General features: G+C 52.3%; 1 protein-coding gene across 4 annotated transcripts; it reads right to left on the minus strand.

The window, feature by feature from the left end:
* Positions 1-781: 781 nt before the first annotated feature.
* PPP1R7 (protein phosphatase 1 regulatory subunit 7) lies at positions 782-27,367 on the minus strand. 4 transcript variants are annotated; one of them, XM_032431605.1, is made up of 10 exons: positions 27,209-27,367; positions 24,009-24,149; positions 20,400-20,455; positions 19,693-19,758; positions 19,016-19,146; positions 18,540-18,702; positions 16,688-16,804; positions 15,753-15,857; positions 12,115-12,201; positions 789-1,210 (listed from the first exon to the last, which is right to left on the minus strand). In XM_032431605.1, the coding sequence occupies exons 1-10, from the start codon at positions 27,258-27,260 to the stop codon at positions 1,034-1,036; spliced, it is 1,095 nt and encodes a 364-aa protein (XP_032287496.1). In that variant the 5' UTR covers positions 27,261-27,367; the 3' UTR covers positions 789-1,033. The 4 variants fall into 4 exon arrangements, with proteins under 4 accessions (XP_032287638.1, XP_032287496.1, XP_032287562.1 ...); XM_032431671.1 differs by having other exon boundaries at positions 791-1,210; positions 24,021-24,149; XM_032431747.1 differs by lacking the exon at positions 24,009-24,149 and having other exon boundaries at positions 782-1,210.
* Positions 27,368-27,409: the final 42 nt, after the last annotated feature.

A 27,409-nucleotide genomic window follows, 5' to 3' on the forward strand; every position in this document is an offset into this window, starting at 1 on the left:
GCCACATCCACAACTCCTGGCAGGGGTCACCCTGTCGCCCGGGGACCTCTGACCTGCTTGGGCTGCTCATGAGAATGGAGGGGGAAGGGCTGCCCCTGGCGAGATGCGGCTACTAAGCACCTGGAATGTGGCAAGTGCAACCGAGGAGGTGAATGCTTTATTTCATTTTATTTTAACACATTTAAATTCGAATTGAAGCAGCCACACGTGGCGGTAGGTGGCCCCCGTACTGGACGGTGCCACTCTAGAATCTTGGAGAAGGGACCCACGGTGACCACTCGATTCAGTCCTCTTTCTGCAGAAGGGAAATCTGAGACCCCAAGAGAGGCTAAGGTCCTGCAGCATTAAATTCAGACCCCGGGTGACTCCCGATGTAAATCTTCTAAGAAACAAGCTGGCACAGGACGGGGTAAGACTGGGAGGCGACGTTAGAGGCTGTCAAGATGCAAGCCCTTTGGAGCAGGCCTTGAGCAGAGCCTCGGCTGGGGTCGCGCTGTCAGCGGCCCCTCAGGCGCTCGCGGGCAGCCCGGGCCTCAGAGAGCCACGGACGGGCAGCCCGGGCAGCGGTCGGCAGGGGGCCTGGCGCATGGCCATGGCTGTCGAGGAGCCCAGCGGGTCACAGCACACGGGTCCCCGCGATCCTGTGCCCATGGTTTTGTTCTGAAATACGTATGATTAGAAAAACCCTGGCGTCACCTGGTCTATAAGACCAAACAGGTCTGGGCTGCCAGGCCGGCCCCCGAGTGCCCCCACCCCAGGCAGCACCCTCACCCCCACCAGCCTGCCCGTCTGAGGAGGAGGAAACAGACGTGGCGGGAGCGCCACGGGCATGACAACACCAGGTGGCGGCGTACGGGCCACGGCGTCCCGAAGTGGCGCGGGCGTCACACACTGCAGTTATCACTCAGTGCCTTTTTATTGCCATTGGGTTTGTGACTGCTGATAGAGTGCCGGCTTGAGGAGCAACGGGTGGATAAAAACCGTGGCTGGGAAGTTCTTGTGAAGAGAGGGACCTGGCAGGAGCCAGGAGGACTCAGAACCTGACGAAGGTGGCGTCGATCTGCCGCACAGAGGGCAGGGCCAGCATGATCTTCCGCCGGTACTGGGGGTCCTTCTGCAGGGGGTTCCGCTCCAGGTACACCGTCTCCAGGCTCTTGGCCGCTTTCAGCTCATCGAGGTCGCTCCAGCTCTCAAGGAGATTGTCGTTCATCTGGAGGACACGCACACACATTAGGAAAGCCTCTAGGACAGAACAGCCCCGGGCCTCCCGGCCCCACATCTGAGCAGGAGCCCACCGACGCGCTCCAGTCCTCCCCACTCAGACGACAGCCTGGTGTCTTCCCCGGAGCCTCCTGGCACCTCCTGGCCGCCTTCCAGCAGCACTCCAAGGGGAATGCTCTTGCTCACACCCAGAACTTGGGCCACATCACCAAACAGGGGCTAATCCAAGCTAAGATCAACAGAGAAAAGACAAAGCAACACCGCTTACGAGCCCCGCCCCATCCCCAGGCAGAGCGTTAAAGCAGGTTCCACTGTGCTTCCTACAGACCACCTTGGTGGTTGTTCCCAAGGCCTGACTACGTGCTCTGGCCCTAACACGGCCAGTAGGGCAGACGCCACGCCAACTAAACGTCCATCTGTCCCGTAAGCTGCCTCTGGCCTGTCCCACTGGGGGCACTGCTGGTGTCTGTGAGGGAAATGCCCCCCACCACTGATCTCCCACTGCCCACGTGATGTCCCCAGGATATAAAGCTGGACGAGGGGCTCAGAGGTCTGAGCTGTACTGCTCAAAGCAGTTAGGGTCCATCCTCCTGACCGCCATGGCCCACCTGGAGGGGACCCGCCAGAGCTGGGCAGAGTTCTCTGACTTTTTAAACCACTGTCAAGACGAGGGCATGGCGGGCCTCTGGGTTCAGAGTACCCGTCACAGCGTGTGCTTCTGACCAGCTCAGTCCACACCTGTCCTGTGGATGGTCATGGCTCTTCCACGGGGGGCAGGGCAGGGGGCTCAGGGAGGTGAGCCGCCCGGTTTCTACCAGTTCCCAAAGAATACAGCAGAGGAACAAGTGAAAACAGATGGCAGAAGGGTCTCTGAAGGCAAGATGCACTAAGCGCCTGGCTGAAGGTGGAGGCGAGGGCTCAGGATGGGTACGCGTGTGAGGTGCTGTGCGGGCACGCGTTCAGCAACCAGCTCCCAGAGAAATCAAAAGGCCCTGACTTGACTGCCTGCCAATTCCTGTGGTGTAAATGCCCCGCCATGGCTGATTTCACGCTACCAACATCGGGTCCCTGACCACAGAGCTGGGATGAGGCGCACAGCTCCGACGAGCGAGGGCAAGTGGGCTCCAGCCTGTCACTGCTCACAAGGGTTTTGGATGACAGGAACTTTAAATGAGGGGCAAGCGGAAGAGCTGCCGGGAGCGCATGCATCATTACCAGCTTCGCGCCTGCCGGTCTGATCCCCCAGGTCCGGTCGTGCCCGTTCTAGAAAGCACGCTTGGAGAGATGGCGGCCCCGGGCCCCCCACGCACAAAGGCAGAGAGCAGGGGCGCTCCTCCCGAAGGACAGGGCGCAGACCTGTCCTCTGTGAACCTATGGTGGCTGAGGGTTTGGTGTCTTACCACTACTTTTTCTTAAGCATAGATCACATTTTCCTATTTGCACATCTAGTGATTTTGGATCAAACACTAGACATTGTGGATAATATGTAATAGAGACTGGATTCTTTGAAAAGGGTTGATTTTCTGTTCTAACAAGCAACTTAATTACTGGCTGATCACCTTTGGGCTGTGTGGGTTTGGTGTGACACACCTTGTCAGGGCCCCTCTAACTTGGTGGGGACCAGCCTCCAAACCCCACCTCCTCTGGAGATAGTCTTGAAGCCTGACTTCAGACTTTATTAGGGTGGGTTTGAAGTAGGTCAAATCTGAGCCTGTGGTCCTTACCCTCAGGAGAGGCCTTTCTGGAGTCTAGCTGGATGCCAACAGTGTTGGCAAGATCCTTCTACTTGGGCAGGACTGAGCCGCCCTGCGTCCCCAGTGGTACTACTGGGTGAGCCTTGAGGGGGTGGCCTTGTGCCCAGACTGCTCAGCCCTCAGCCATGGACTGACAGGGGATCCCCACATGGACCTCTGGGGCCCCTTCTCTGCACAGCTACCCCCTCTCCAGGACCGTGTCTCACCATAAACTTCGATCTCTGCTTCTTCAGCTCAACCGAACTGCCACGCTCTCCTGGGGACGCAGCCTGTGCACTGCCCAAGCAGAGCCAAACCATCTTGGCGCTTCTCACGGCCGGAGGGCTAGCCTGTGACCAGTTCCACGGCCACGGCCAGAAGACTATCTTTATTAACTTCCTGTGATGACACATACTTCCAGACCCAGCTGTATAAGGAGCCCTATTTTCACAGAACTTCTTGGGGGCCTCGTGTGCCAGAAGAACCCAGGTCTTGGCCCTTGTAGAGGGACTGAGGACTGTGTCACGAGGGCCCTGACACCGAGAAGGCACTCTGCTGCCAGCCTGAGCGAGCGCCTACCCCGGGAAGGGACACCGGAGGGTAACTCTTTATGGACAGATTCTTAAGTGTTATTCTATCAAGCATAAGTCTATCCACTCGTACAACTTGCGTGGCTCACGTGGCCCAGTGCCACGTGAGACGCCGTGGCCGCGCTGTCAAGGCCAGTCGAGAGAGAGTGCATGAAGGGGAGAATCACTAAAGGGCGCCTGTGCCTTAAAACACGCAAAATGTATATTCATTTAACAAAAGCATCAGCAGGGCACTGTTTAGAAGGAAGAAGTATTTTTGTGGCATCGTCTGCTTAGAGACGTCTCCCTGCCATCACGGCGGCGGACTCCGGCGGGAGTGCCCGGGGCCTCTTCTGTTTCACTACAGCTTCTCTCCCGTCTGCCACAGCACACGCTTCCGTCTCACACTGCGGGCCCGTCACCCGTCCGCGGCGCGGCTAGCTTTACAAACCCCAGATCTCAGCACTTAGGATGAGCTGCAGCCCGGCCTCAGGGCGGTTTTCTCCAAGATTCGGGGAGTGCGGAACTGGAACTTTTACACGGCCGGTGCAACACTGTAACGGCGTCTTTGATACAGTAACTTCTAGAGAGTCTTATCTTTGTGTCTTTCCAAAGTGGAACACAAAACCATTCACTTGCATTGTTTCCATACACATTCCAGGGTCTCCTGAGCCCCCGGCGGGGCAACGATATTATGCTCATGGAGGGAAAACTGATCGCCTTCATATTTTTCCTTTTAAGTTCTTCACGACGGGATATAAAGGAGCAGGGCTTGGGTGGGCCCCTTCCCTTCCTAGAGTATCTCCCCAGAAGGGACAATTTTTAGCCTCTTTTAATCTAGAACATTTCCCATACTCTAGCATAATTCCAGTAGTGGATTCAGGCAGCGCTCGTCCTTGGAGAGCCGGACGTCTGCCGTGTGTCACAGAATATCTGACGTTTTCCCAGCAGACTGCCCGTGGTTATCAGGACCAAACTTCACAGGATATGTTTCCCCGCCTTACGATGGTTTTTTGGCTGATATTTAGATAGAAAACATGCACTTAATTTCCCCCAAACTCAGTAACATCTTAAAAACAGAGGTGTAGGAGAATTCTCAAGATACATTTCATACACCACTGGTAGAATACCAAAATCACTCATTTTTTGAAAATCCGTAGGACATTTCAACAAGGGGACATGTGCTTTGTATGCTGCTGGCATCAGAAGAGGTGTCTGTGACTTCGGAGAACAGCAGGGACTCCGGAGAGAGCCAGAAAGGGCCTCCACGATAGAGGCCAGCCTTCTCACAGCCCTGTCACGCAGGCAAAACCCTGCTGCTTCTGCTGTACTTGTCGGTGAGACCCGCACACGCTCCCGGGCAGGGTCACACGTGGGCACGGATGCCAGGACCTTGGGCGCGGGGGACATGCTGTTGATTACCTCCCGTGGCTTCTACTGAGATCTTTTTCTCCTTGTCACGGGTCACATTATTCTGCTTCTTTGCACACTGAATACTGTGGAGGCTACATGACTTAGAGTCGGAGTTTTGTTGTCCTTTAAAAAGCGGTGTTCCGGCAGAGCCTAAGTCCTGCGGAGGCTTGGTCACCGGCTCTGGGAGAGTGTTTACCCGCCCCCGACGGGCGGCTGTGCCGGGCTGCTGACGGGGCCTCTGGGGTGTTTGGCATCATCCCTCCGCTCCGGCAGGTCGAATGCCAGGGCCTGCACGTGCTGTATGGCGTCTGGAATCTCCACCTGGCCTCGAGTTCCCGCGGCTGCCTGCTGCTGGGACACACGAGCAGCAGTCTCCCTGCTGCATACCTGCCCAGAATGTTTCAGCTCCCAGGAGCCCCAGCTCCGATTTCTGCCTCCTTTGTCCGGGACCCAGCCGCTGTGTCTGTGCCCACTTGTCTGTGGCAAGTGCCCCGAGCTGAGGGCCAGGGTGTGACCATGGTGCTCGCCCCGAGCCCACAGCCTGCACACAGCTGCTCCCTGCGCTTGGCCGTGTCCGCAGCTGCTCGTGCTGACAGGAGAGGCCGATGGCCCTGCTTCCATGCCTAAGACTACCTCCAAATCCAAATTCAACATGACAGGTTACACTTGTTTGTATCTGTATCTATTTTCTTGTATATGGAGTGTTAGGATCTGACTCACGTTAGTATACTTATTTATCCTGTAACGTATTTAAAATAGTTTCAAAATGATAATACCAACGTTGAAACGAATAAAACTAGCGAGTGACGTGCAAGATCTTTCTTCTGGGAGTTATTTTACAAAGGCCACAGTCAGAGCTCTGTTTCCTATGTCACTTAAATAATTCTTTCCTTTGTGTGGTTGTTGTACTAATTTGAAATACAGCTGGTCATTTGTTTCAGTCCGTTTGGAATTGTAAATTAAAAACATTTAGAAAACCAAACTATGCAAACAGATGCATTCAGAGAAGTCGCCCTCCACCTTCCCTCTCAGGCCCCATAGGAGACCATTTATGCAGGTTAACGCTTCCTGTGTTTCTCTTTGCAGCAATGAAGGAAAGAGGTATCTGTTCTTGCTTATCACTTTCTATACATGTCCACATGATCTCTTACTCTGGACAGCACCACTGCATGTTTGGGGCCTGTCCACGCAGATTTCTGGGAGCCGTGATGATCTGGCGAAGGAGAGACTATCAAAGGAGCTCCCAACTCCGCCGCTCTTCCTGCTTGGCCTCACAAGCCTCCCTGCCCGGGACCTTCGCCTCTCCCTCTGGAGGTCACCAATTTCTGATTCACCACTGGCGTTTCTCTTGGAACTCATTCCCCTTTTCTGACCCTGCTGTGGCCGCCTCGGGCCAGGTCCACTCATGCGGCCATAGCGGCCGGCGAGGCAGCGGGGAGGGTCCCGGGCCTCCGAGGGCCTCCGCAGTCCTACCAGCATGAAGCATACTTTAGCAGCCACATGCTCACCTCCTCAGCTGTCACTGAAATACTCCTGCTTCTCCTTTTCCTCCGGGCATAAAAATGCTCATTGCTGAGAAGTGGGAAATACAGCAAAGTATTTAAAAAAAGGTAAGAATCACGCCCAGTCTCGCCACCCGAGGAAGACCACGGTCGATCTTCTGCTCTGGGAGCCCGTCTACCTCAGTAGGGAGGGGCTGGCCTAAGTTTTCCCTCTTGTTCTCTTGGAATATACTTTTCTACACATTTGTTTTTCACTTAGCAAAGAAGTACATGCTTGTTATGGAAAACTTGGGAGGAACCAAAGAGTATGAAGAGAAACAGGAAAACCAGCTACACATTTACAATCCAGAGACAAGGGCTTCTCGTTTCTGCGTCCACACTTCTGGTCCTTTCTCTGCTCATGTGTGTCCACAGGCACCGAGTTCAACAACATCTCGATCTCCCCCAAAATACTTTGCATATTCCTTTTTCATCAACACTATATTATGAGCATTTTTCTGTAATTAAATCTCCTTTACAAACATCATTTGAAGGCCTTGTTTCACAGCGGCATATTTCATTATACGGATATATCATAATTTATTTATTATTCCCTAAGGTGGAAAAACTATATGAATAATACAAACCTAAAGTTTCAGAAGAAAATCTGGGTAATTGTTTTTATAAGCTTTGGGTTTATAATCTTTTCTAAACTGGACACCAAACACAGAAGAGCAAGGAAAAGACAGATTTGTCTTTCTTCTTTGTAATCTGATCTTTTTCTTTTTTATAATAAACAGATAGACTTTATCATTAAAAAATACAACAAAGCTGTTGCCATTGTAAAACAACGAATCCTGATAGTTATGTATTTTGTACATAAATCTTTGAATTTCTCATCATTTTGTTAGGGTCTCGAGGCCCTGAAGACTCCACAGGTCCCGTGTGCTGACGCGAGTCCCGCCAGCGTATCCGGGAAGCACTGGCCGCAGCACAGACCACATTCCGGCAAAGGCTCTGCCCGCCTGAAGCCCAAACGCCACAGCTCACTGTCTTAGTGTATTTTAACAATTAACGAAATAGAAAATGTTTTATGTATTTACAAGCAACTGTTACTTCTTACTCTGTGACTTGCCTGTTCATGCTCTACCCCATTTTTTTTTTTAGGATTTTATTTATTTTAGAGAGAGACTGAGCAAGCGAGTGAGCACAAGCGGGGCGAAGGGCAGAGGCAGACAGAGAATCCAAGTAGACTTCCTGCCGAGTGTGGAGCCCGCGTGGGGCTCGATCCCACAACCTGTGAGATCAGGACCTGAGCTGAAATCACGAGTTGGACGCTTAACCAACTGAGCCACCTGGGTGCCTCTCTACCCCTGTTTTCCTGTGGCACTTCTGGATGAGCTGTGTCTAATATATGGATATTAACCTTTGGCTCACATATTTGCACAAGCATGTTTTCCAATGGTACCTACAGGTGGTCTCTGTCCAACTGACCAACTTCCCCTCTGAAGTGCCTTCCTCTTACTCAGCCTCTTATGTGCAGGGCACTGTTCTAGGGGCCGCGATGTAAGAGTGAGCAAATAGATTCCTCTGCCCTCATGAAGCTTACGCACTGCACTAGGTGAGTGAGACAGAAAAATGAAAGTAAGTAAAGAGACAGGACTTCTACTTCAAGGGAGGAAGTAATTGGAGCTGGACTTGCCTTTCTGTAACAAGCTAGAAAATAGGACAAAGCACATGAAACTGTGGTTTGCGTATGTCGGACAATGGGCAACACAGGACAGGGACTCCCGAGAGCAGGAAAACAAGGGAGGGGAGCTCTGTGCCCACATGGCCTTCTGCCTGGAGGCCCTCTGTGGACCACAGGGGAGCCCATGCACAGCCTGCTGGCCACTCTGAGTTGAGGCAGGGCTTGTAGTTTGGGGAGGCAGAAATAGCTGGAGTTCTTGGAGAGGAGTGAGCTATGTAGGGAAAAAGCTTCAGAGGTGCACCTACTGTCCCCTGGAATCTTAGACTGAAAGCTGAGTGTGGATCGGCCCAGGAGCAGCCACCACAGGCCATGAGCCGGACAAGGCCCGAGCTCATGCAGGGAAAGGACATGTTCGTGCTCCCACCAACCGGAGGCAGAGACCTCACTAAATGCCCGGGGCATTCACTAGATGCCCAGGATGGATCACAGCCTAGAAACAGAGCAGAGAAGGCTTCGAGGACAGGCTTCTTAGACTCACACTAATAAAGCTGCAAACAAGTCTCAAAAGGATCAAGGGGTGACTCAACCGTCTGCCAGATAAAAAGTCCAATACACTTTAAAGGAAAACAACAAAAATCCAGTCAGTAACTGAACATCTCTCTCTCTCTCTTTTTTAAGATATTTTATTTTTATGTAATCTCTAAGCTCAACATGGGGCTTGAACTCACAACTCCGAGATGAGAGTCTCATGCTCTCATGACTGAGCCAGTCAAGCGTCCCCAATAACTTACCATCCTAATGGCCAATAGCAAATACAAAAATTATGAGCCATGTGAAAAAGAAAGGCTTTAAGGGAAACACACACGTAAGGAGAGAAACAGAATCTACAAAAAGAGAACCAAATTTTTTTTAGAGTTGAAAAATACAACGTCTGAGAGAGAAAGTTGAGTACATGAGCTTAACAGCACATGAACACTGCAGAAGAGAAGATCATGACGTCCCCGACACGGGAGCAGAAGTCCTACAAGCGGGAGCACGTGACATAAAAGCTGGCAGACCCGCTGCCAAGCGCTGGACAACATACGCGTCACTGGGAGTTTTAGGAAGAAACTGGGGGAAGAAGGGGCAGAAAAATTTTTTGAGGAAATTATTTTCTAAAGTTTTCTGCATTTGACTTTGAAAACTATATATTCATAGACCCAAAAAGCTCAATAGCACATGACATGCAAGTGGCAAGAAAGACAAGTGATAAAAAGAACATAAAATAGCAGCTGGAGGGAGAAAGACGCTTTGCACACAAGGGAACAAGGACAAAAATGACGAACCACTTCCTATCAGAAACAGCTCGAACCGGGGCCCCGGGGCGAGTTCACAGTGATGGAAGGCAGCCCCCAGCACGCTGTGTGTCCGTACCGTCAAGAATGAAAGCAAAGCAAAGAGGCTTCTCCAGAGCAATCAAAGCTGGAAGAACTGGCTCCCAGCATGCTGCACAATAAAAATGCTAAAATTCTTCAGGTGGGAGGGAAACGCTACAGTGCAAACTATACAGAAGCCTAAAACATGCCAGAAATGGTAAAACAGGTGGGTTTTCTTGTTACTAAATTTCCTTTGGAGTGCCTGGGGGGCTGAGTCCGTTAAGCATCTGACTCTTGGTTTTGGCTCAGGTCATGATCTCAGGGTCGTGAGATCGAGCCCCGGGTCGGGCTCCACACTGAGCGTGGAGCCTGCCTGGGATTCTCCCTCTCCCTTTGCCCTTCCCCACCCATGTGCACGCTCTCTAAAAAAAAAAAAAAAAAAAATTAATTTCCTTAAAAGATAACTGATACAGTGACATATCATGGGGTTTATAACCTATTAAAAGTAAAACATAAGCCAATATTAGCTGCTGGAGAGGAAAGGAAGCGTGCTCCTGGAAGGGCCTTACGTTATATGTGATGTGCTGTAATATTACTTGAAGGCAGACTGCGGTTAGTTAAAAATATACTTTGTGATTCCTAGAATAGTCACTAAAAGTCAAACATGCAGATATAAGCAAATATGTCAACAGTGGAAATAAAATGGACTATCCCCAAAATAATACCATTTTTCCCAATCTAAAAAGAAGGCAGGAAAAGAGAGATAAAGGAACAAATAAAAAACAAATAGCAAGATGGCAGATTTAAACCCAACCATGACACAGAATGCAAGTAAATGTAATTGTATTAAATATAAGTAGGGTAAATACCTCGCTTGAAGGCAGAGATGGGTCAGACTGGATAAAAAAAGCGAAACTCCTGTGTTGTTTTAGAGAAATACATTTTACTTATTATGAATGAAGACAGGTTGAGTAACTGGATGGAAAAAGATACCCATGGAAACAGTAATCAGGAGAAAGAGAGTGGCCAGATTAACACAGAGAGGTAGACCTCAGGACAAGAACAGAGGGCAGTGAAGAAAAGGGACGTTCCATATGATGAAAAGATAATGCTTCAAGAAGACACTACAATCCTACATGTCTATGCAACTAATAAAAACCTTCAAAATACAAGAAGCAAAAGCTGATGGGGCTGACAGGAGAAAGCAAATCCACAGGTATGGCCGGGATATTTCAACAACCTTCTGTTGGTAATTGGCAGAACAAACAGAACATCAATAAACACAGAATTTGGGTGATTAAAAATTTATGAGGACTGGCTTCCCATTTCTCCTTCAGAGACTAGCTAACAGCTAAGCACACCCCATATGAGCACAGAAGGGTTTGAGAGCTCCTGGTTTGCAACCTCCCCTCCTGGAACGCACAATCCCGCCTGCTTCACAGGGTTGCTGTGATCAGGAGATCAGAAGACAGAGCTCCAGCTTCGAGCAACTGCCAGCCTGCCCGCCTCCCTGATGGCCGGGGTGCCCCACCGGGCCCTACCTGTGGTCTCAGCACCCCATGTCCCATACTCTTGTCCCTTGGCAGGGCACGGAGAAGGAATCACACGTTTCAGAAACATGGCTTCAGGATCAGCTGGTGTCCCTGTCACCCAGGCCCTCTGCCACTGGGTTCCTCATTTGTCACTGGGTTCCTCTGTGTGGTTCCCTGGCCTATTCAGAGCCAAACCCCTTTGCTCTGACCCAAGCAGCCTATCCCCAGCTGCACCTTCCTGCAGGGGTGGGCTGTACACTAGACCCACTGGGCTTGCGGTGGCTCGCTGGTGCCCCTGGCCTGAGACCCTTTTCTGTCCTACCTCTCTCATTCTGGGTCTGGTGTCCCCAGATCTGCTGTGGCATCACAACTGGACACTACCTAAGACCAGTGCTATTAACGAGGGGCTGGGGACATGTTCACAGCAAGCGACCTGTTGGTATTTTAAGATGAGAAAAGAAGACCACACAGGATGTGAGCAGGGTCAGCAGCATGGCTAGACGAGGACAGATCCCGCCTTAGATTCAGCATGAATCCTGGTCAGACTGAGCACATCCAGGACAACACTCGGCTCATAGCATCACAGGGTCAGAGCGTGCAGGGATCCCTGCGGGGCCACCAGCCTGGGGACGGGCAGCACACACGCCTATGGGATCTGATGCGGAGGGTCTCAGTTCAGGGATCATTCTGCAATGCCTTTAGTGGAGTCAAGAAGTTAAGACTTCCTTCATCCTGTTTCTCTTCCTATTGCTTCTTATTGGCTCTGTGATACGACTCCCCAAAACCACACATCAGAGAAGACTCGGCGGAGCCCAGGAGGACGGACTGCACAAACCCAGCCGACTTCTCCTGTGGGGCATGTCCACACTGAACGCACGAGCTCCCGGCCAAGCTCCCAGTTTGGCAATTCCAGGGTCTCCCATCTGGAGTAACGTGGGGCCTGAGATTTTGCTCCTGGGTGACGCCGACGCACAAAGCCAACACCCAACTCTGAGACGGTGCCCGCCCCCCTCACCCTCCTGAGGGCTCCCGGCCGGCGCCCCCGCCCTCGCTCACGGCACCCCGCTCCGAGGCACCATTTCAACAGAAGCAACATCCACCCCAGCGTGTACCCACTTACCCAGAATTCCTGCAGCTCTGTTAGATGGCTGATGTTCTCAATCTTTTTGATTCTATTTGATGCAATGTCCAACATCGTGAGTTTGTTCTAAAATAAGGAGATAAGATTTTTCCTGAATTACCCCAGTTCAACGACGACTGTGTGACCACGCACATGGTGTCGGGGGCCAAGCTGAGAGCTGTGGGGCAAGCATCCTCTCCACCCTCGTGGCACAGGAGCGTGCTATCAGGATGGCGATGCAGGACCCCCAGCCATTTCACTCACACGCAGAACCCTCACAGCCCCCGCCCTGAATGCTCGTCACCGCTGGCCCCTGCTGCTCCCAGCCCCGGACTCCCGGACCCCTGTGCACCAGGGTCCCCATCCTGGTGAGATGCGTGGTCCCGGAAGAGCAGAGTGACACCTCCCTGGGAGCAGGGCAGGCCTGGGGCTCAGGGCGCGGCGGGGGGGGGGGTTGCTCTATTGTGTGGGGGCTTCCGGGTGGGCTCTGAAGAAGGGGTGACACTTGTAGGCACATCTATTCAGTCTATCTTCAGGACATGCACAATACCTCAAAAATAATCCTCAAAACAGTATTTTTGTCTTCACTTAAGAGATGAGGAGCCCAGGGCTCGCCAAGGGAGGAAACCACCCAGGTACGAGCAGAGGTGGCAGAGGGGCACTGGTGGCCCCAGCCCGTGCTCCCAGAGGACACCCTTCTTCTGGGAAGAGGCCACCAGGAGGAAGGGGCAGAGAGGAAAGCCCAGGTGCTGAGGGAGAGCGGGTCGAGCGCCGGCCTGGGCTTTACGGCTGATAGAAGAGAGCAGGAGTGCTCGGCCCTACTGAGGACAGTGTCCGGAGCGACTGAGCACCCTCTGTAGGCCAGACGCTGTGTCCCCTGCTTCCAGCGTGTGCCCACCATCCCCTTCCTGAGGACGCTCAGCAGACAGTGTCAGCTGAGCCTGGGGAGTAATTTTTTAAAGCTCGGTTTCAAGATTTAACAGAGTTGAGTAACACTGTAGCAAAAATGAAGTCTGTTAAAGCTTGCATTGCTTGCTGAACCAGGTTTAATCAAACCAAACGACAAATTTTTCTAAAATCAGAAGGGAGGGGCGCCTGGGTGGCTCAGTGGTTAAGCGTCTGCCTTCGGCTCAGGTCATGGTCCCAGGGTCCTGGGATCGAGCCCCGCATCGGGCTCCCTGCTCCGCGGGAAGCCTGCTTCTCCCTCTCCCACTCCCCCTGCTTGTGTTCCCTCTCTCGCTGTGTCTCTCTCTGTCAAATAAATAAATAAAATCTTTAAAAAAAAAAAAAGGGAAACATTTAGAAGTTGGTTGACAGCCACTGATAAGCGTTCACCCCTTCTTGTCTACCCATTTCTGACTGTAGATCCCTTCTTACATTTTCTGCTGCATTTGTGGGATTCTGATTTCAGATCCTCCTAAGTTTTAAGGGAAAGTTAAAAATTGTCTCAATAAAATAAAAACAAATCCATGAACACACATATCAGCCCGCAGGCAGCACCGTGCTGACTCAGAAGGGCTCTGGCCCTGGTCTCTGACTCCTTGAGGGTCTGCCCCTGCCTGTCCTCCCTGCCCCCGCAATGTCACCCAGCAAGAGCGCTGGCCAGTCACCCTCCAGGAAGCCACAGGGTCCACGCCATGTCACGTGGCAGCTGGGTGAGGAGCTCCTTGAGTAGCTTGTGTGGGGCCTGTCGTGCGCGCTCAGATTGCCGTGTGAGAGTGCAGCGTGACAGGAGCCCCCCACCTGGGGGGCTGGCGGGGCTGCAGCCAACAGGGACTTCGGGGAACTCAGCAGGAGAGGGCGGGCAGCAGGCAGTGCCAGGCTGGGGCCGCCACCGCAGCGATCTCCAGCCCCCTGAGCCCATCCCGCGGTGCTTGGTGTCATCGGATGAGCGTGCTTCCATCGTGGTGTGGGCCCCGTGCGAAGGCTCAGCACCGGGGACATTGTGGCTGACAGGACTGGTCCTGGGCCTCTGAGCACAGGGACTCAGTTACGTGCTCGACACGGTCTTGTTTTTTTGGGGGGAGCTGGACAGTGTTTTGAAAGCTCATCCAAAAGCAAACCAGTAGAGAACTGCTTCAGAAAAAAAAGGAGGAACCGGGCGGGGCGGGGAGCGAGCACAGCAGACAGGCGTGCAGTGCGCAGGGACTCGCCGCAGACGACTGTGCGTGCGGGGGGGGCCGCGGCGGGGAGGGAAGGTGGCGTCGCCAGCGGTGCTGGGACAGGGGATTTGCCACTTGGGAAAAACAAACATTTACCATTTACTTCCTTACCTCCCAGAACAAAAATAAATTCCAGATCAATTAAGAGAGAAAACCTAAATGAACATTTGATCTCCAATTGAACGAAGCCCTGAGGAGACTGTCACGTTGGACCAATGATAAATGTTCTAATAACATAATTACCTTTAAAGCCACAACTGCCTTTTTCCTTTTTTTTTTTCTGTTTTGTTCAGAGGCCCAACAATGATCTGGAGTTGAACCCAGACCACAGTGTAGCACGGCTACCGGAAAATTCTACACTCTCGCTTCTTTCCCATTTGCTGGGGACCTGCGCTCAGTGCCTGTGCTGCAGACACTACCCTCCCCCCACCCTGGGGGCCACGGGGTGGGGGCACCCACAGCTCGCCATGGGCGCGGGCCCCTCAGGCTGGACACCCCGTGTGCACGCCCCGCCAGCTGCGCTCTCAGGGCCTCCGCGGAGTCCGGCCTCTCACAACCCTGCCTCCACCCACCGCTCTGCGCCGCCCAAGTGCGCCCGGCGGGTACGCCAGTCTGGTAAGCTCTCAATCGGACTGCAAGTGAAGGAAGGCGACTACACTTACCACGGGCCAATTCTCACTCCTCGAAAATTCTAGGTAGTGGTAAAATGAAATTCAGAATGTGGTTTTCCCTCTAAAACATTATTAACGGTGACTAGACCCAGGGGCTGAGGCACAGAGGCCAAAGGAGCCTCTACTAAGACTGAAGTGCTAGGTTTACAATAACCAAAGTAACCATATGGTTACCTTTGCTGGCAATAAACAAAACAGAAAAAAAAAACCCCAGTAAAATTGAATGAGAAAAAGTCTTTTATTTGTGTTGAATACTGCAGGGAGGAAAAGTAGGCTTGCCCACAGGCAGCTGAGTGCCGCCTGCCCGCCCCGCTCAGCGCATCTAAGACTGTCCTGTGCAGGGCAGGAGCAGGGCTATCCCTGGGAGGTGGACAGGCCCTTCTCATCCCTGCGAGGGCGGCTGAAAAGCAGGGAGGAGGAGGAGGAAGGTGCGGGGACTCAGTTTAAAGCTGAGGTCCCATGGCCCCTGTGGTCTGGAAGGCGGTGGGGCAGGAAGTGCAGTGGGCAGGACGGGGAGGGAGGGAGAGCCGCCGACACCTGCCCCCTCTGCAGGCTGGGACACCTGGGGAAAGGCCGTAGTGCCGCTGCGGACCGCACAGTGCACCGTGCCCCGGACGTCCCGGGGCTGGCCGCAGCGCGGAGCACCAGCACCACACGCCTTCGCGGGGAGAGGGAAGACTGCACGAGCTTCATGTGCATCCCAGTGTGCGCGGGGATGGTCTCGACCATAAACCTCGAGAGGCAACGAGTCTTCTTCGGACCAGGCCTAACCCACACCCCCCGGCCAGACGCGCAGATGTCTTACGTTGTTCTCCAGGCCCTCGATGACCTCGATGCCGTTGTGGCTCAGGTACAGCTCTCGAAGGTTCACCAGGCTCTGCAGACCCTCCATCTTGGTCAGCCGGTTGCTCTGCGAGAGGGAGGGCCAACAGCCGTCAGAACAGCACGGGGGGTGGCGGGAGACAAAATGGCTTTTAGGGGAGGATACCTCTTGTCTAGAAGAGGCCTAACACTAGCCCTGCACTCCCAGTGTGCTGGAATGGAACTTGCTGGAGACAGAGGTCCAGATTCCGAGTCTGCTGCACTGGCTAGAATGCATGTGTGAGGGTTAGAGGCTTTTAGATAAAGAACACTTCCTTAGATATGCTTAGGGAAGGTGTCTACCCCCATAACTCAGCAATTCAAAAATGTCAAATCCTCTGAATACTTTAAAATAAATTACTTCTTATTTCTTTTAATATATATTGTAACTCAGAGTATACAATCCTTTTTAAATAAAGAGTCTGCATAACGTCTGCTTTATGAAAGGCACAAGTGATTTGGGGAGATCTGCCACGCCCAGGACATGCCACCACACCTTGCCTCAAGGGCCTGGCTCCACTCATCTGCTTCCAGCACAAAAGGTAGCGTGAACCCAGGCATACTCAGGTGCTTGCCCACTCGCAAACACAGGGCTCTGCTCTCCGTGAGGGCGCAGAAGCTTCCACCCACTGAGCCAGACACTTCAGGAGCCTTAGCACAAGCTCAACCCTCTTAAGACGACCCTGTGGCTAGAAACCACCCAGGGAAGGAAATTTTATGTGTATAGACGTGTAAGTCTCTGAAACCTGACATTTCAATTGCTCCCTGCTGGTGAAGGGAGCACTGATCCTGGACACGGGGAAAGACAAACATGCAGGGTGTTGGGCAGTCCCGCCCCAGCTGGGGCGTGGCCAGATGGGCATGAAGGCAGGTCGGTACCTGCATACTGAGCACTGTCAAGTTGGTAAGTGCATCCAGGTTCTGAAGTTTAGTGATCTTGTTTTTCCCCAAAAACAAACTCTCCAGACTGGTTAACGTGTCAATATTTTCAATTGCCTGTGAAAAAGACAGGGTAGTAGTTAACACTGTGTGGCCCACCAGCTAGACCAGGGTAGGCGAGGGGCCTGGGCGAGGAGACACAGCTATTTGGACTGCAGCCCTGGGATGTGGGCCAGTTACTTGTCCACTCTGGAAATTCTCCAGTGAAATCTCACTTAAAAGGTGGATAGTCCAAGGCCTTGTCTCCTGGGCTCACCCCCAACCCTCACAGAGCTCGAGGTCAGGGGACATCCACAGATGAGCAGTCCCCCACCGAGTGCTAAAGTTCTGAGTTGACACGTTATCATGTAATTCCACGTAGGGTTCGTTAAAATGCATTCCAAGAGTCTAGGTCTCCCCAGAAGCAGCTCTGACCTCAGGATGCCACCCAGGATTCCTGGGAGCAGGTGCCCCCATTCCAAGGCTCTCTGTTCCCCGTCTCAGGGATCCACCACCCTCCCTCCTTGCCAGGATCCTGTGCTCCTCTAGTCAGCTGTCAAAGCCAGTGCCGGGCGGAGAGCCGGGGGTCTAGGACATGCTGACTCGACCTGCTTCCCTCCTGAGTTTGCTGCTGCCTCTCAGCAAGCTGTCAGCTTTTGCAGCACACACCGACCCACCAGCAGGTGCCGAAGGCAGGTGCATCCCACCTTGCACATCACAGCAGGATTGAGGATTCAGGGGGAGGGCATCCTTAACTGCTATTAGCTACGCTGATTTGTGATGAACCACCTTCCTCCTAGAAACATTGCAGAGAGAGACACTTGATAAAATGCCGACATCTGAGCCACTCTTCACTCTCTAGTTTCAAATGTGCTACTTTGCTACGGGGGCCATGTGACTGCTCACAACTGTCCCAAGAGGCACTCCTGGGTTTGCATCCTGCCCAGCTCTCAAGGGCCAAGCTGGCTGATTACAGGGTGCTGTGAACAATCAACAGCCAGATGGAGGCTGTTTGTACCACAGGAAGTGGGGGAAGAACTGCTTGGACAACTGGCTTCACTGGGATGTCAGGTGGGCATCGAGTGGTCTTCTGGCTAGCAGATATCCTCATTACTGTCCTGCTGACCCTCCCTCCTCTTTGCTGGCAAACTGCCGTCGCCACTCCCCCCACCCCAATGTCAGTCCTTCTGTGACCGCGTCTGTGTTTCCCACCGTGGGTTCTGCCCGGCAGCCATCGTCAGGTGGGTAAAGGACCGCTCCTATGGACACCAAACCTCTTTCCCAAAGCCTCTTCTGTCTACTCTGCCCAACACTCCCAGAGGTCGGGTTGGACAGAGCGTGGCAGGATGTAAGGCTGCCATGGGGCGTATCCCAGTTGTACGAAGGTGTCCAGGGAGGATGGGCCAACCACACACCAAGGTGCAACATGCTTCCTGCGGCCCCTGTGTGGAGGTCAGGTCTCTACAAGCCACCACTCTGCTGTGTCTGGGGTACTGTCGTCTCAGGGAGGCTCACCAAAGAACACAACCCTCAGCACATGGAAAACCAAAGTGCTTCCCTTGGGCAGAATGAAACTGGGATGCTTTGCTAAGGTTTAGGTTGTGATCTGGATGAAGAGCAAGTAAAATTTAGGTGCAGAAAAAGGGCTAGACCACAGAGTTTGAGCACATGTTCTTATTAACACTGACCTGCAGTTAGCATTCTCTTCCTGGAAAATAAAATCACACCATAGGAACACTTAGCCAAGCACACACCTAGCGCCCATCACCGCCAGTCCCAGAGGCCAGGCCCCTGGCCACGCACCCGCACCTACCCGGATGCGGTTGGACCCCAGCTCCAGCATCTGCAGCTGGTGTAAGTTGCTTATGTTCTCAATTTTACTGATTTTATTGTTAACCAAGAAGAGCTTCTTCAGTTGCGTCAGCTTTTCAACTCCTTCAATGTTTCTCAGCAGATTGAAAGAAATATCTAGAATCCTGAGAATAAGCAAAACATTTCATTTTTAAATGAGCACAGGTGGCATGGAGCTCAAAATGCAACTAAGCTGGAGGCAGCCCCCCCACCAGGTGGGCCACACACCACCCCAGCCGCCCACCGGGGTCTCGGCACTGCGTCGAGGATGGAAATCGTGCTGGCCCCGGACCGGACTCATCAATGCCACCTGCGGAGCCAGGCGCTGGGCAGGACCCTGTGGCAGAGGTGGCCTCCCAGGGCTGAGAGCAGGGGCCCAGGGTTGGTTCTGGGGAGACTGAACAAGCCCCTCAGTCGTCCCCCAGACTCATGACTCACTCCAGCTGTGTTAGCGCCTCCAGATTCTCAATCTTCTTGATTTGGTTGTCATAAAGATCCAGCTCCCGCAGACTCTGTAACTCCTCCAGATTTTCAATGCATTTAATTAAATTTTGACGGAGGCAGAGAGTCTGAGGGATGAAAAAGGACAGTTGACATAGGCAACGGGGAGGCCATGAGATGCCAGCTGTGTTATGGGACCAGCCTTCCGGGGCAGGGGAGGAGGTTCTCATCCTCCTGTTGTCTTCTAGAAATGTGCTGACCTTGGAGAGGATGGGTAGACACCCAAAGGGAGGCTGGAGGCAGGCCTCGCACTGAGCAGACCTCGGTGGTGAGGGAGGCATTGGTCAGGGTTGGGGGTGTGTGCTGTTTCCCAGCAGAGCAAACTGCTAGTGGGCTCAATTCTTAACAAATTTAACTGCAACGAGGTAAGGACTACACAGTCCGGGGTGTGCTTAACTGAAGGCAGGCTCTGCACTGGCTCATCGGCTGGCCTCGGGGAGCGCCCACTGGCCTCCTGGACTGTGCTGTAAACCCCACCATGTTTAGGATAAAAAGTGCCGAGAGCAGCTCAGGACACAGGCCAGCAGCTTCTGCAGAACCGACCCTCAGTTGTCGGGGGGATGGGCTCTGGGGTGTCAGCATCCCCTCCACAGGAAGGACAGAGTCGCCCTCACCTTCACTTTCTTCAGCACCTCGAAGCCCTCAATCTTCCCAATGCGGTAGTGATTCAGATCAACATCCTGAAATGAAGAAGAAATCCAGCTGCAGAGAAGCATCTGAAGACCTGCTTCCTGGAGCAGGCGTGGAGGGGGGCCGGCGAGGTGGGTGCAGGGGAGGGTGACACCAGCGAGCCTGCAGGCAGGCGACAGTGACACACAGGAGAGCTGCAAGGTGCTCGTGGGCAGTTTGACACAAAAATGAGCAGTGCGTAAAGCCTCTCGCCCCATAGCCCCCTGAGCGCAAACACAGGCCTAGGCGCCCGCCGTCAACTACAGGCTTGGGGTGGGGGGTGGGGGTGGGGCACCAAGGTGATGCTTCCTGGTGGTCTCCTGCCTGCCTGGAGCTGCCAGCGTTCAGTGCGCGTCAGATGCCGGGGAGGTCGAGGCCCTGCCATGGACAAAGTAATCACCCGACTCACTCGTGCCACTTAGGTGACAAGGGCGGTTCATCGGCCACCCAACCCTCTGGTTACACAGGGCTGGGGTTTTAGTCACTGGTATTAGAAACAAGCAGGACACAAGGAGTCTGACCCAACCAAGCAGGGCTCAGATGACCTCGCCTAGGAAATCACTTATAATCTGGCACCTCCGTAAAAGATACCCTTACAGTCAGAGTGGTCCATCACCATGCCCCCGCGGCTGCGTCCAGCAGGTAGCATTACCTCTGCATCTCTGTCCAGGTTGATGGTTTCCATATCCACAGGCAGCTCTTGTCCTTCTGAAAAAATGAGAAGGAAAAACAAAGCCCATTCAGAGCCTTAGTGTCCGTGACACTGGGACTTGGGCTGCCTGGCTCAGCGCTAAGTCACGCACAGCAGAAGCCACGGGGCGGCACTCGGAGGCTCCGGATGGCGCGGCAGGGTTAACGCCCTGCTCGTCATGGTCACCTTTCAAGCATTCAGATGTTCCTGAACTCGGCTCCTGGCAAAGGTCTCCAAACTTCCATCTGTGCCACTGAACTTGCCAGGAAAGGAAATGTAGCCTGAAGCTGTTTGCAGGAAGGAGGGGGTTGGCCGATGGAGCCTCAGGTGAGCCCAGTCAGCGGTAGGGGATCCGCCCAGAGCTGCCCAGCTGGCAGCGGCCTGCCCTCTCCTTTCTTGTCTGTGGCAATCAATCAGACCATCTGAATATAGCTCCTGCTGGGCATGTCAGATGTTCTAGGATGTGCCTTTTACTGCTTTGGAAAGTGGCCTCTTTGTCTATAAACACTTATCTTTGCAAAGAGGAAACCAAAACAAAGCACAGCTCGACAGAGGGACTGGAGAGCCCTGACCGATTTAAACACACTTCTCCACTGGAGGCACGAGCTAATCCCAGCAGAGGCCCCCCGCCCCCCCCGCCCCAGTACCGGGGGAGAGCTGTGAGATGTGCTCAGGCTGCGGAGCTAACGGCCTGGAATCAGTTGCTTCCTGGCCTTCGTTTCCCCTAAGCTGACGGAAGTGTGTGTGTCTAAAAACAGCTCAATGCTTTAAAAAAGTGTAACAGTGATTCTTGGATTTCATCAACTGTCTGACAATTTCTCCCCTCAGTCTGCTTGTATTAGGATCTGAAGAAGGCCATATATTGTGACTGGATGACATTTCTCTAATGTCCCTTTTGACTCTCCGAGGAAACTGGGCCGCCTGGCTTGCCACGCTTCTGGGGAGCGTGTGGTTGCTGCTCTCCTGGAAACCGGCTGTCCCCACGGCTACTTTTGCCTCGCTCCTGCTACCCCTCCCCTACAGCAAAGCTGCATCTGCTTCTGCTGTGGAACAGGCCTGCGGCCCTCAGACCTCACGCTCCCGGCGCCTCCGGACGACAGGGGTCCACTCCGTCTGCTGGCCAGCCTGGCCCCTCGACTGGAGGCTGTAGAGGGGTGCACTTAACAGCGGATGGACCAGCTTAACAAAGCAGCACTGGCTGGCGCTGGCTGAATTCAGTCTCCTCACTACACCTTCTCCATAACAATCAACAATGGCTAGTCAACAAAATCTGTCATTTACTCTAGTTTATTATTTACTAGAATTATTTGCTCTACCTTTACAAGATATCAACCAACCTAGGAATGAAATAAAAGGAGTTGGGGAAAACCAAGAGATCTACCCAAATTACTCCTCACCCCCAGACACACAAGTGCAAGGTCCGTGAAGTCTGGAAGCTGCGATGAGAGAGGCAGCACAATGAAGGCAGGTGTCCAGACGAGCCAGCGTCCAAACCAGGACACCGTGAGAGTGCGAGCAGCGCTGCAGCCACGCACGGCCGGGGGGCAGAAACCAGGCCTGGGCTCCTTAGCACTGGTGGTCACACAGCTTACTGGGGTCGTGTCTGTAACGTGCCCGGCACTCAGGGCAGGCCCCTCAAAACAACAGCTTAACCTCTGCAACAGCTGCCAGCCTAAAATGTTTCCCCAAATGTACATGTATTCATCTTTTTCTTTTCTTTTTTTTTTTAAAATAAGTTACGGAAAATAAGTGAAAGGTAACAGTTGACACGTTTGAATTTTATTTGAATTTAGGACTTAAATAAATACAGGTGGGAGCAGAGCGAGTCCCGGTTTCTCTCAAGGACTTATAAAACTGCATATTTCCAGAGTGCTTTTTTTTTTTTGAAGATTTTATTTATTTATTTAAGAGACAGCACGTGCAGGAGCAGGGGGAGGGGCAGAGGGAGAAGCAGGCTTCCCGCGGAGCAGGGAGCCCAATGTGGGACTCGATCCCAGGACCCTGGGATCATGACCCGAGCCGAAGGCAGACGCTTAACGACTGAGCCACCCAGGCGCCCACCCCACCCCCCACTTTAAGATTTTTCCAGGGTGCTTTTAATCAGCTAGTAGCCTGAAAGAACGCTGGATTTGGACAAGCTGGGTTTAAGTCCAGCTGCTCTACTTTGTCACCGTGAGCCCCCGGGCGAGCCACCGGGAGCCCGCGCTCACCACCCAGGGAGAGAAATGGCCAGGACAGGGCCCCATCAACTCTCCAGTCCTCCAAAAGTGCCGGATGTTCAGATGGGAGAGCAGGTGACGCTCCCACCCGCTTGGTCTTTCCGTGACTCAGTTAGACATAACGAAAGCTTTCCTCCATCACTCCCGTGTACTTATTCCACCCACGCTGCTTCCAGAATATCGACTCTGGAGCTCCAAAGTAAACGTGGCTGATACTTTGTGGTAATCTCCCTTTGCCTTAAAATTAGGTTGCCATAGTTACCAATCATCTTCACTGGCACAGAGCACAATGTTATTTTAAAAATTAGTTTTGTTTTTTTAGAATTTGTGGGTTTTATTACCATAAGGGTAGAGCATGACTATTACTACCTTAAAAGTCCATACATTGTGTATAAATCTAGACAATGCAGAAGGTACATCCTCTCAAACCTGTTATTCAGAGACCTTCAACTGCAGTTTGATGTTAGTTAAAACTTTAAAGTAGGTTAAAACTTACAAATAATTAATAATTCTAACAATATGACTTTAACATGCATACTGTTTGGAAATGTGCTGTTCTCACCTAATAATGTATCTTGGACATCTTTCTGTGTGTTCATATGCCCTCTCTCATTCTTTCCAATGTAAATCGATTTTTCTAACCAAACCAATAAAGATCACGGTTGGGGAGGGTGAAAAACCACCATTATGGACTGAGAACTTACTTTTCTCATCACTTTTTAATCTTACTTTAAAACTTACTTTTTAATCACTAAAACAATAGGAGGCTGCTGAGATATTTTCTGCATGAAACTGCAGAAGTCAATCCTCAGGCCTCTCATATGGTGAAACACGACTTAGAAATGACTTCTCTAAAATACTAAAAGTGCTATTCTGAAATTGGTTTACATTGCTATGATAGGAAACAAAAGCACTGTCAGCGAAAAAAAATTTTTTTTCCAAATCTCGCTTTCTGAATATATGGTTAATAAAACAATTTTCTGGGTGTATTCCAGATGATACTCCAGTACTAATGTTATTAGTAGCATTTGCCTTCAGTGGAACTCAAAAAAAAAAAAAATGCATCCTGCTTGCAAGTGCCATAAACGAGTCAGCTCACGAAGGGGGTGCCTCGGCAGGCTCACTGCTCCGAGAGCACACGGCCACCAGCCCCCATTGGGCCTCTAGTGCTCCATCAGCAGATCAAGAGTCAGCCAAATGAATGTCCCTCTCGCATAGCAGTCCTCCCACGGCCCATAGCAGTCCTCCCACGGCCCTCTCCTCTCCACCACACAAGGTGGTGGGGTGGGGTTGGGCAGATCATATGCAACACGGCCGCACCCTCCCCCTTAGAGAGTTTAAGGCTCTTAACTCGGCCTGGTACCTTCTGGGTCCTCTTCCCCCTGCGCCTCTCCATCCTTTAGGCTGTGCTCACTGAGGTCCGCCACTATACCGCTGCTCTGCTTCTTCCCTTCCTCATCGCCAGACTCTTCAGATTCGACTCGCCTGTCAACTGAGCCCACACACATCAATAAGAATTCACAGCCGCTTTATGTGACTCCCTGAAGAGCATTTAACAGACGGACATCCAGCTGTAAGTCAAAAAGACTTCATCGAGAAACATTTATTGAAGTCAGCTCAACAAACACGAGTGTCTTTCCTGTCTTGGGCACCACATGAGGTGTACAGTGGTGGGGACAACTTGTGTGGGGGAGGGCAGAGCAGGGAGGACACATGGGTACTAAGATGATTAACATACTCTTCCTGCCCTCAAGGAAATTGTGAAGAAATCCCAGGTGTTATAAAAGCCCTGGATCATTTGTGACCAAGCGTACTCATGAGTGACACAGTGAAGCACCTCCTGTGTGGCTCGCTTTTGGCCTGGACGTCCACGTAGAGGGGACCATTGTGACCCTTCCACCACATACCTTCATCCATGCTCCACTATCCATTTGGCCAAGAAAACCAGCCCAGTTCACAGGCCCACGTTCTGAAAGAAATCAAGACTAACTCAAATCAGACTGTGGGCAGAGGGGGGGCTGTAATGAAAAAGGAGGAGACAGCCAATAGTGCCAAATGCCCCAAATAAAGGTCACTGGTGCCACACATCTGCACACAGCAATACCAGCTTTGAAAGGCTGGTAAATAAATATTTTTTGAATTAATAAATATGGCAATGACTAAATATGGCAGACTGGTAAAAATTCTTTGGTAAGACTGTCAAATAATTTTCCTTTTTCCAGCTTTTTTCATGATCTACCTTGGAAGTCTATCTCGAAGAGCTGTTATTAAACAGTAATAAGTTACTGGGAGTTATCAACAATACTGAAAGTATTTTCTTTCCTGACTACAGTTTGTCCACAAAGGGGTGTGCTCTTTGAGGAAAGGAAGTTTTATTTCTTCTTTGTATCTCCTCCTGGGCTGAGAAAAGTAGCACCCAGGGAAGGAGTGCTGGATAAAACCAAGTCCTTATGAAATCCACCTCCCAAACCTCCAAATCCATTCCTTCTTCCCCACCCTGGCAACTGCCTGGGCTCTTGTCTGGCCTCCTAACTGGTCTCTCTGTGGCTTTTCTGGCTCTGTCTAATCTATTCTGCATTGCTAGAGAATCTGATGTGATTCTAAAATCCAAATCTGATCTTTGACTCCAAAAGTTTTTACTTTTATTTTTTTAAAGATTTTATTTATTTATTTGACAGAGAGAGAGAGAGGGAGAGACAGAGAGAGCACAAGCAGGGGGAGTGGCAGCAGGCAGAGTGAAAGGGAGAGGCAGACTCCTTGCTGAGCAAGAAGCCCAAAAGATGTGGGACTTGATCCCAGAACTCTGGAATCATGACCTGAGCCGAAGGCAGACGCTTAACTGACTGAGCCACCAAGGCGCCCCAACTCCAAAAGTTTTTGGAATGCCAGTCACTCCTGCTGAGATTTCGCCTTGCCCATAGAGACACAGGCTGTTTGCTTTTCCAAGCCTCACTCTCCTCATCTGTACAAGGGGGCTAGGATAGGACCCACAGACCAGAGGTGCTATCAGGACTAAAGTAGAAAAGGCACAGAAGCAGTCAGCATGTGCATGACATGGAGTAAACACTTGGTAGTTAGTTATTACCAGGCACAGGGCACTCTGTGGTCAAGGCTAAGAGAGAGCAAATTCTACTGGGTGTGGTGTGGCTGTGACCAGGGTGGCAGGGACTGAGCTAATGAAGGGCAGTCAAAGTGAAATGTGGGACTCTATCCTGAAGGCAGCAGAGGGTCTGGAGCATGAGATAGTAGATCCAAATACAAGGCAACTTTGGGATACTGGGAACAATGGGCTGGTTCAAAGTATTGGCAGTGGGAATGGAAGAGGTATTGAAGACCTGTAGATATTAAGGATATAAAGGCATCAGATTAATTGGATGGGTGGGAGTGGGAGAGAGAGAATCACCTACATTTTGTATTTGCCATTTACCAAGACATGGAACCAGGTGAAGCGGAAGGAGTAGTTTGGGAGGAGGGGTGTCGAGGAGGGGGGATAGGAAGAGGTGCTTCCTTGCTTAAAAAAGATCCAAGGCCCTTCACCAAGGTACTCCACGACCTTCTCTTGCCACCCTCCTCCAACAGGACTGTCACTCTTGGTCAAATGTTCTTCTAAACCACTTTCTTTCAGAGCACTTTGCTTTGGCTTTCTTAAACTGAAATGATGTTTGATGTTTCTCCAACCTGGTGATTTGTAGTTATCCTTCAAGGTTCAGATCAGAGCTGGATTTGGTTGGGCAGCCATCACTCCAAACACACCAGCTCTTCCTTCGCACCCCACCGCCCATCCTGCTTCCCTAGCACTTTACACATAAGACAGAGGCTTTCTTCTGGGGCTCTGTACCTACCCCCACCCCCCCAACCAGTGGAGACCAAAAGCATGTAAGCACTCGAAGACATGACGGACTCTCCAGTTGGTGTGTGTGTGTAACTACATGCACATATAATATGCAAATGACTTTTTTCAACAAAACTAAAGAGTTGAATTTAGTCTTTTGGGAACTATGATAGCTTTGAAAGCAGGCTTCCGCTGTTTAATAATTCAATCTCTCGGCTCCTTTCCACCCCTTCCCCACAACCCATTCGCTTACGAGAGAACCCTTCTCCACCCCCACCATGTTCACCCATGAGCCGACTCGGGCAGGCCCCACGGCGCCCTGCGCCTCAGTTTCCCCGATAGCTGCCCGGGGGACAGACCCGGCGGGCCAGGCTCAGAGGTTCGGTGCGAAGCTCCCACCAGCCGGTGGACACCCGGGCAGCCGGACCAGCGTCGTCAGTACCCACCCACCCACCCGCCCGCGCCGCTGCTGCCCCCCCGGCCTTGGGTTTGGCGCCTCCCGGCCGCCCGCGCTTTCCTGGCCACTGCAGCCTCCGCCCGGGGTCCCCGGGTCCCGGGCCGCCCCTGCCCCGCCGAGCCGGCTGGCAGCTGTCAGGGCGCGGCGGGGCCCAGGTCACGGCCAGAGGCGGGACGGCCCGTTTCTCTCAGGCAAGGCCGGTGCGGGCCGCCGCCCCCCAGCCCGCTGGGCCCTTGGGCCGCCGCCCCACGGAGCCGCTCACCCTCCATCATCTCCTGCGACTGTTGCTGGCCCGCGCCGCGTTCCGCCGCCATGTTGGCTGCTCTTCCCCTTTCCGGAATCTGTCGCCTCAGGCCCCTCAGCCAATCAGGGCTCCCGACTCAGTGCGGGCTCAGCCAATGGAATCCCACCCCAGGTTTGAACCTCGACGCGCCTGCGCAGCCTCAGCGCCTCATGGGAATTG

This window comes from Phoca vitulina, unplaced genomic scaffold, assembly GCF_004348235.1.
Source record: "Phoca vitulina isolate PV1807 unplaced genomic scaffold, GSC_HSeal_1.0 scaffold1, whole genome shotgun sequence".
Classification (NCBI taxonomy): Eukaryota; Metazoa; Chordata; class Mammalia; order Carnivora; family Phocidae; genus Phoca; species Phoca vitulina.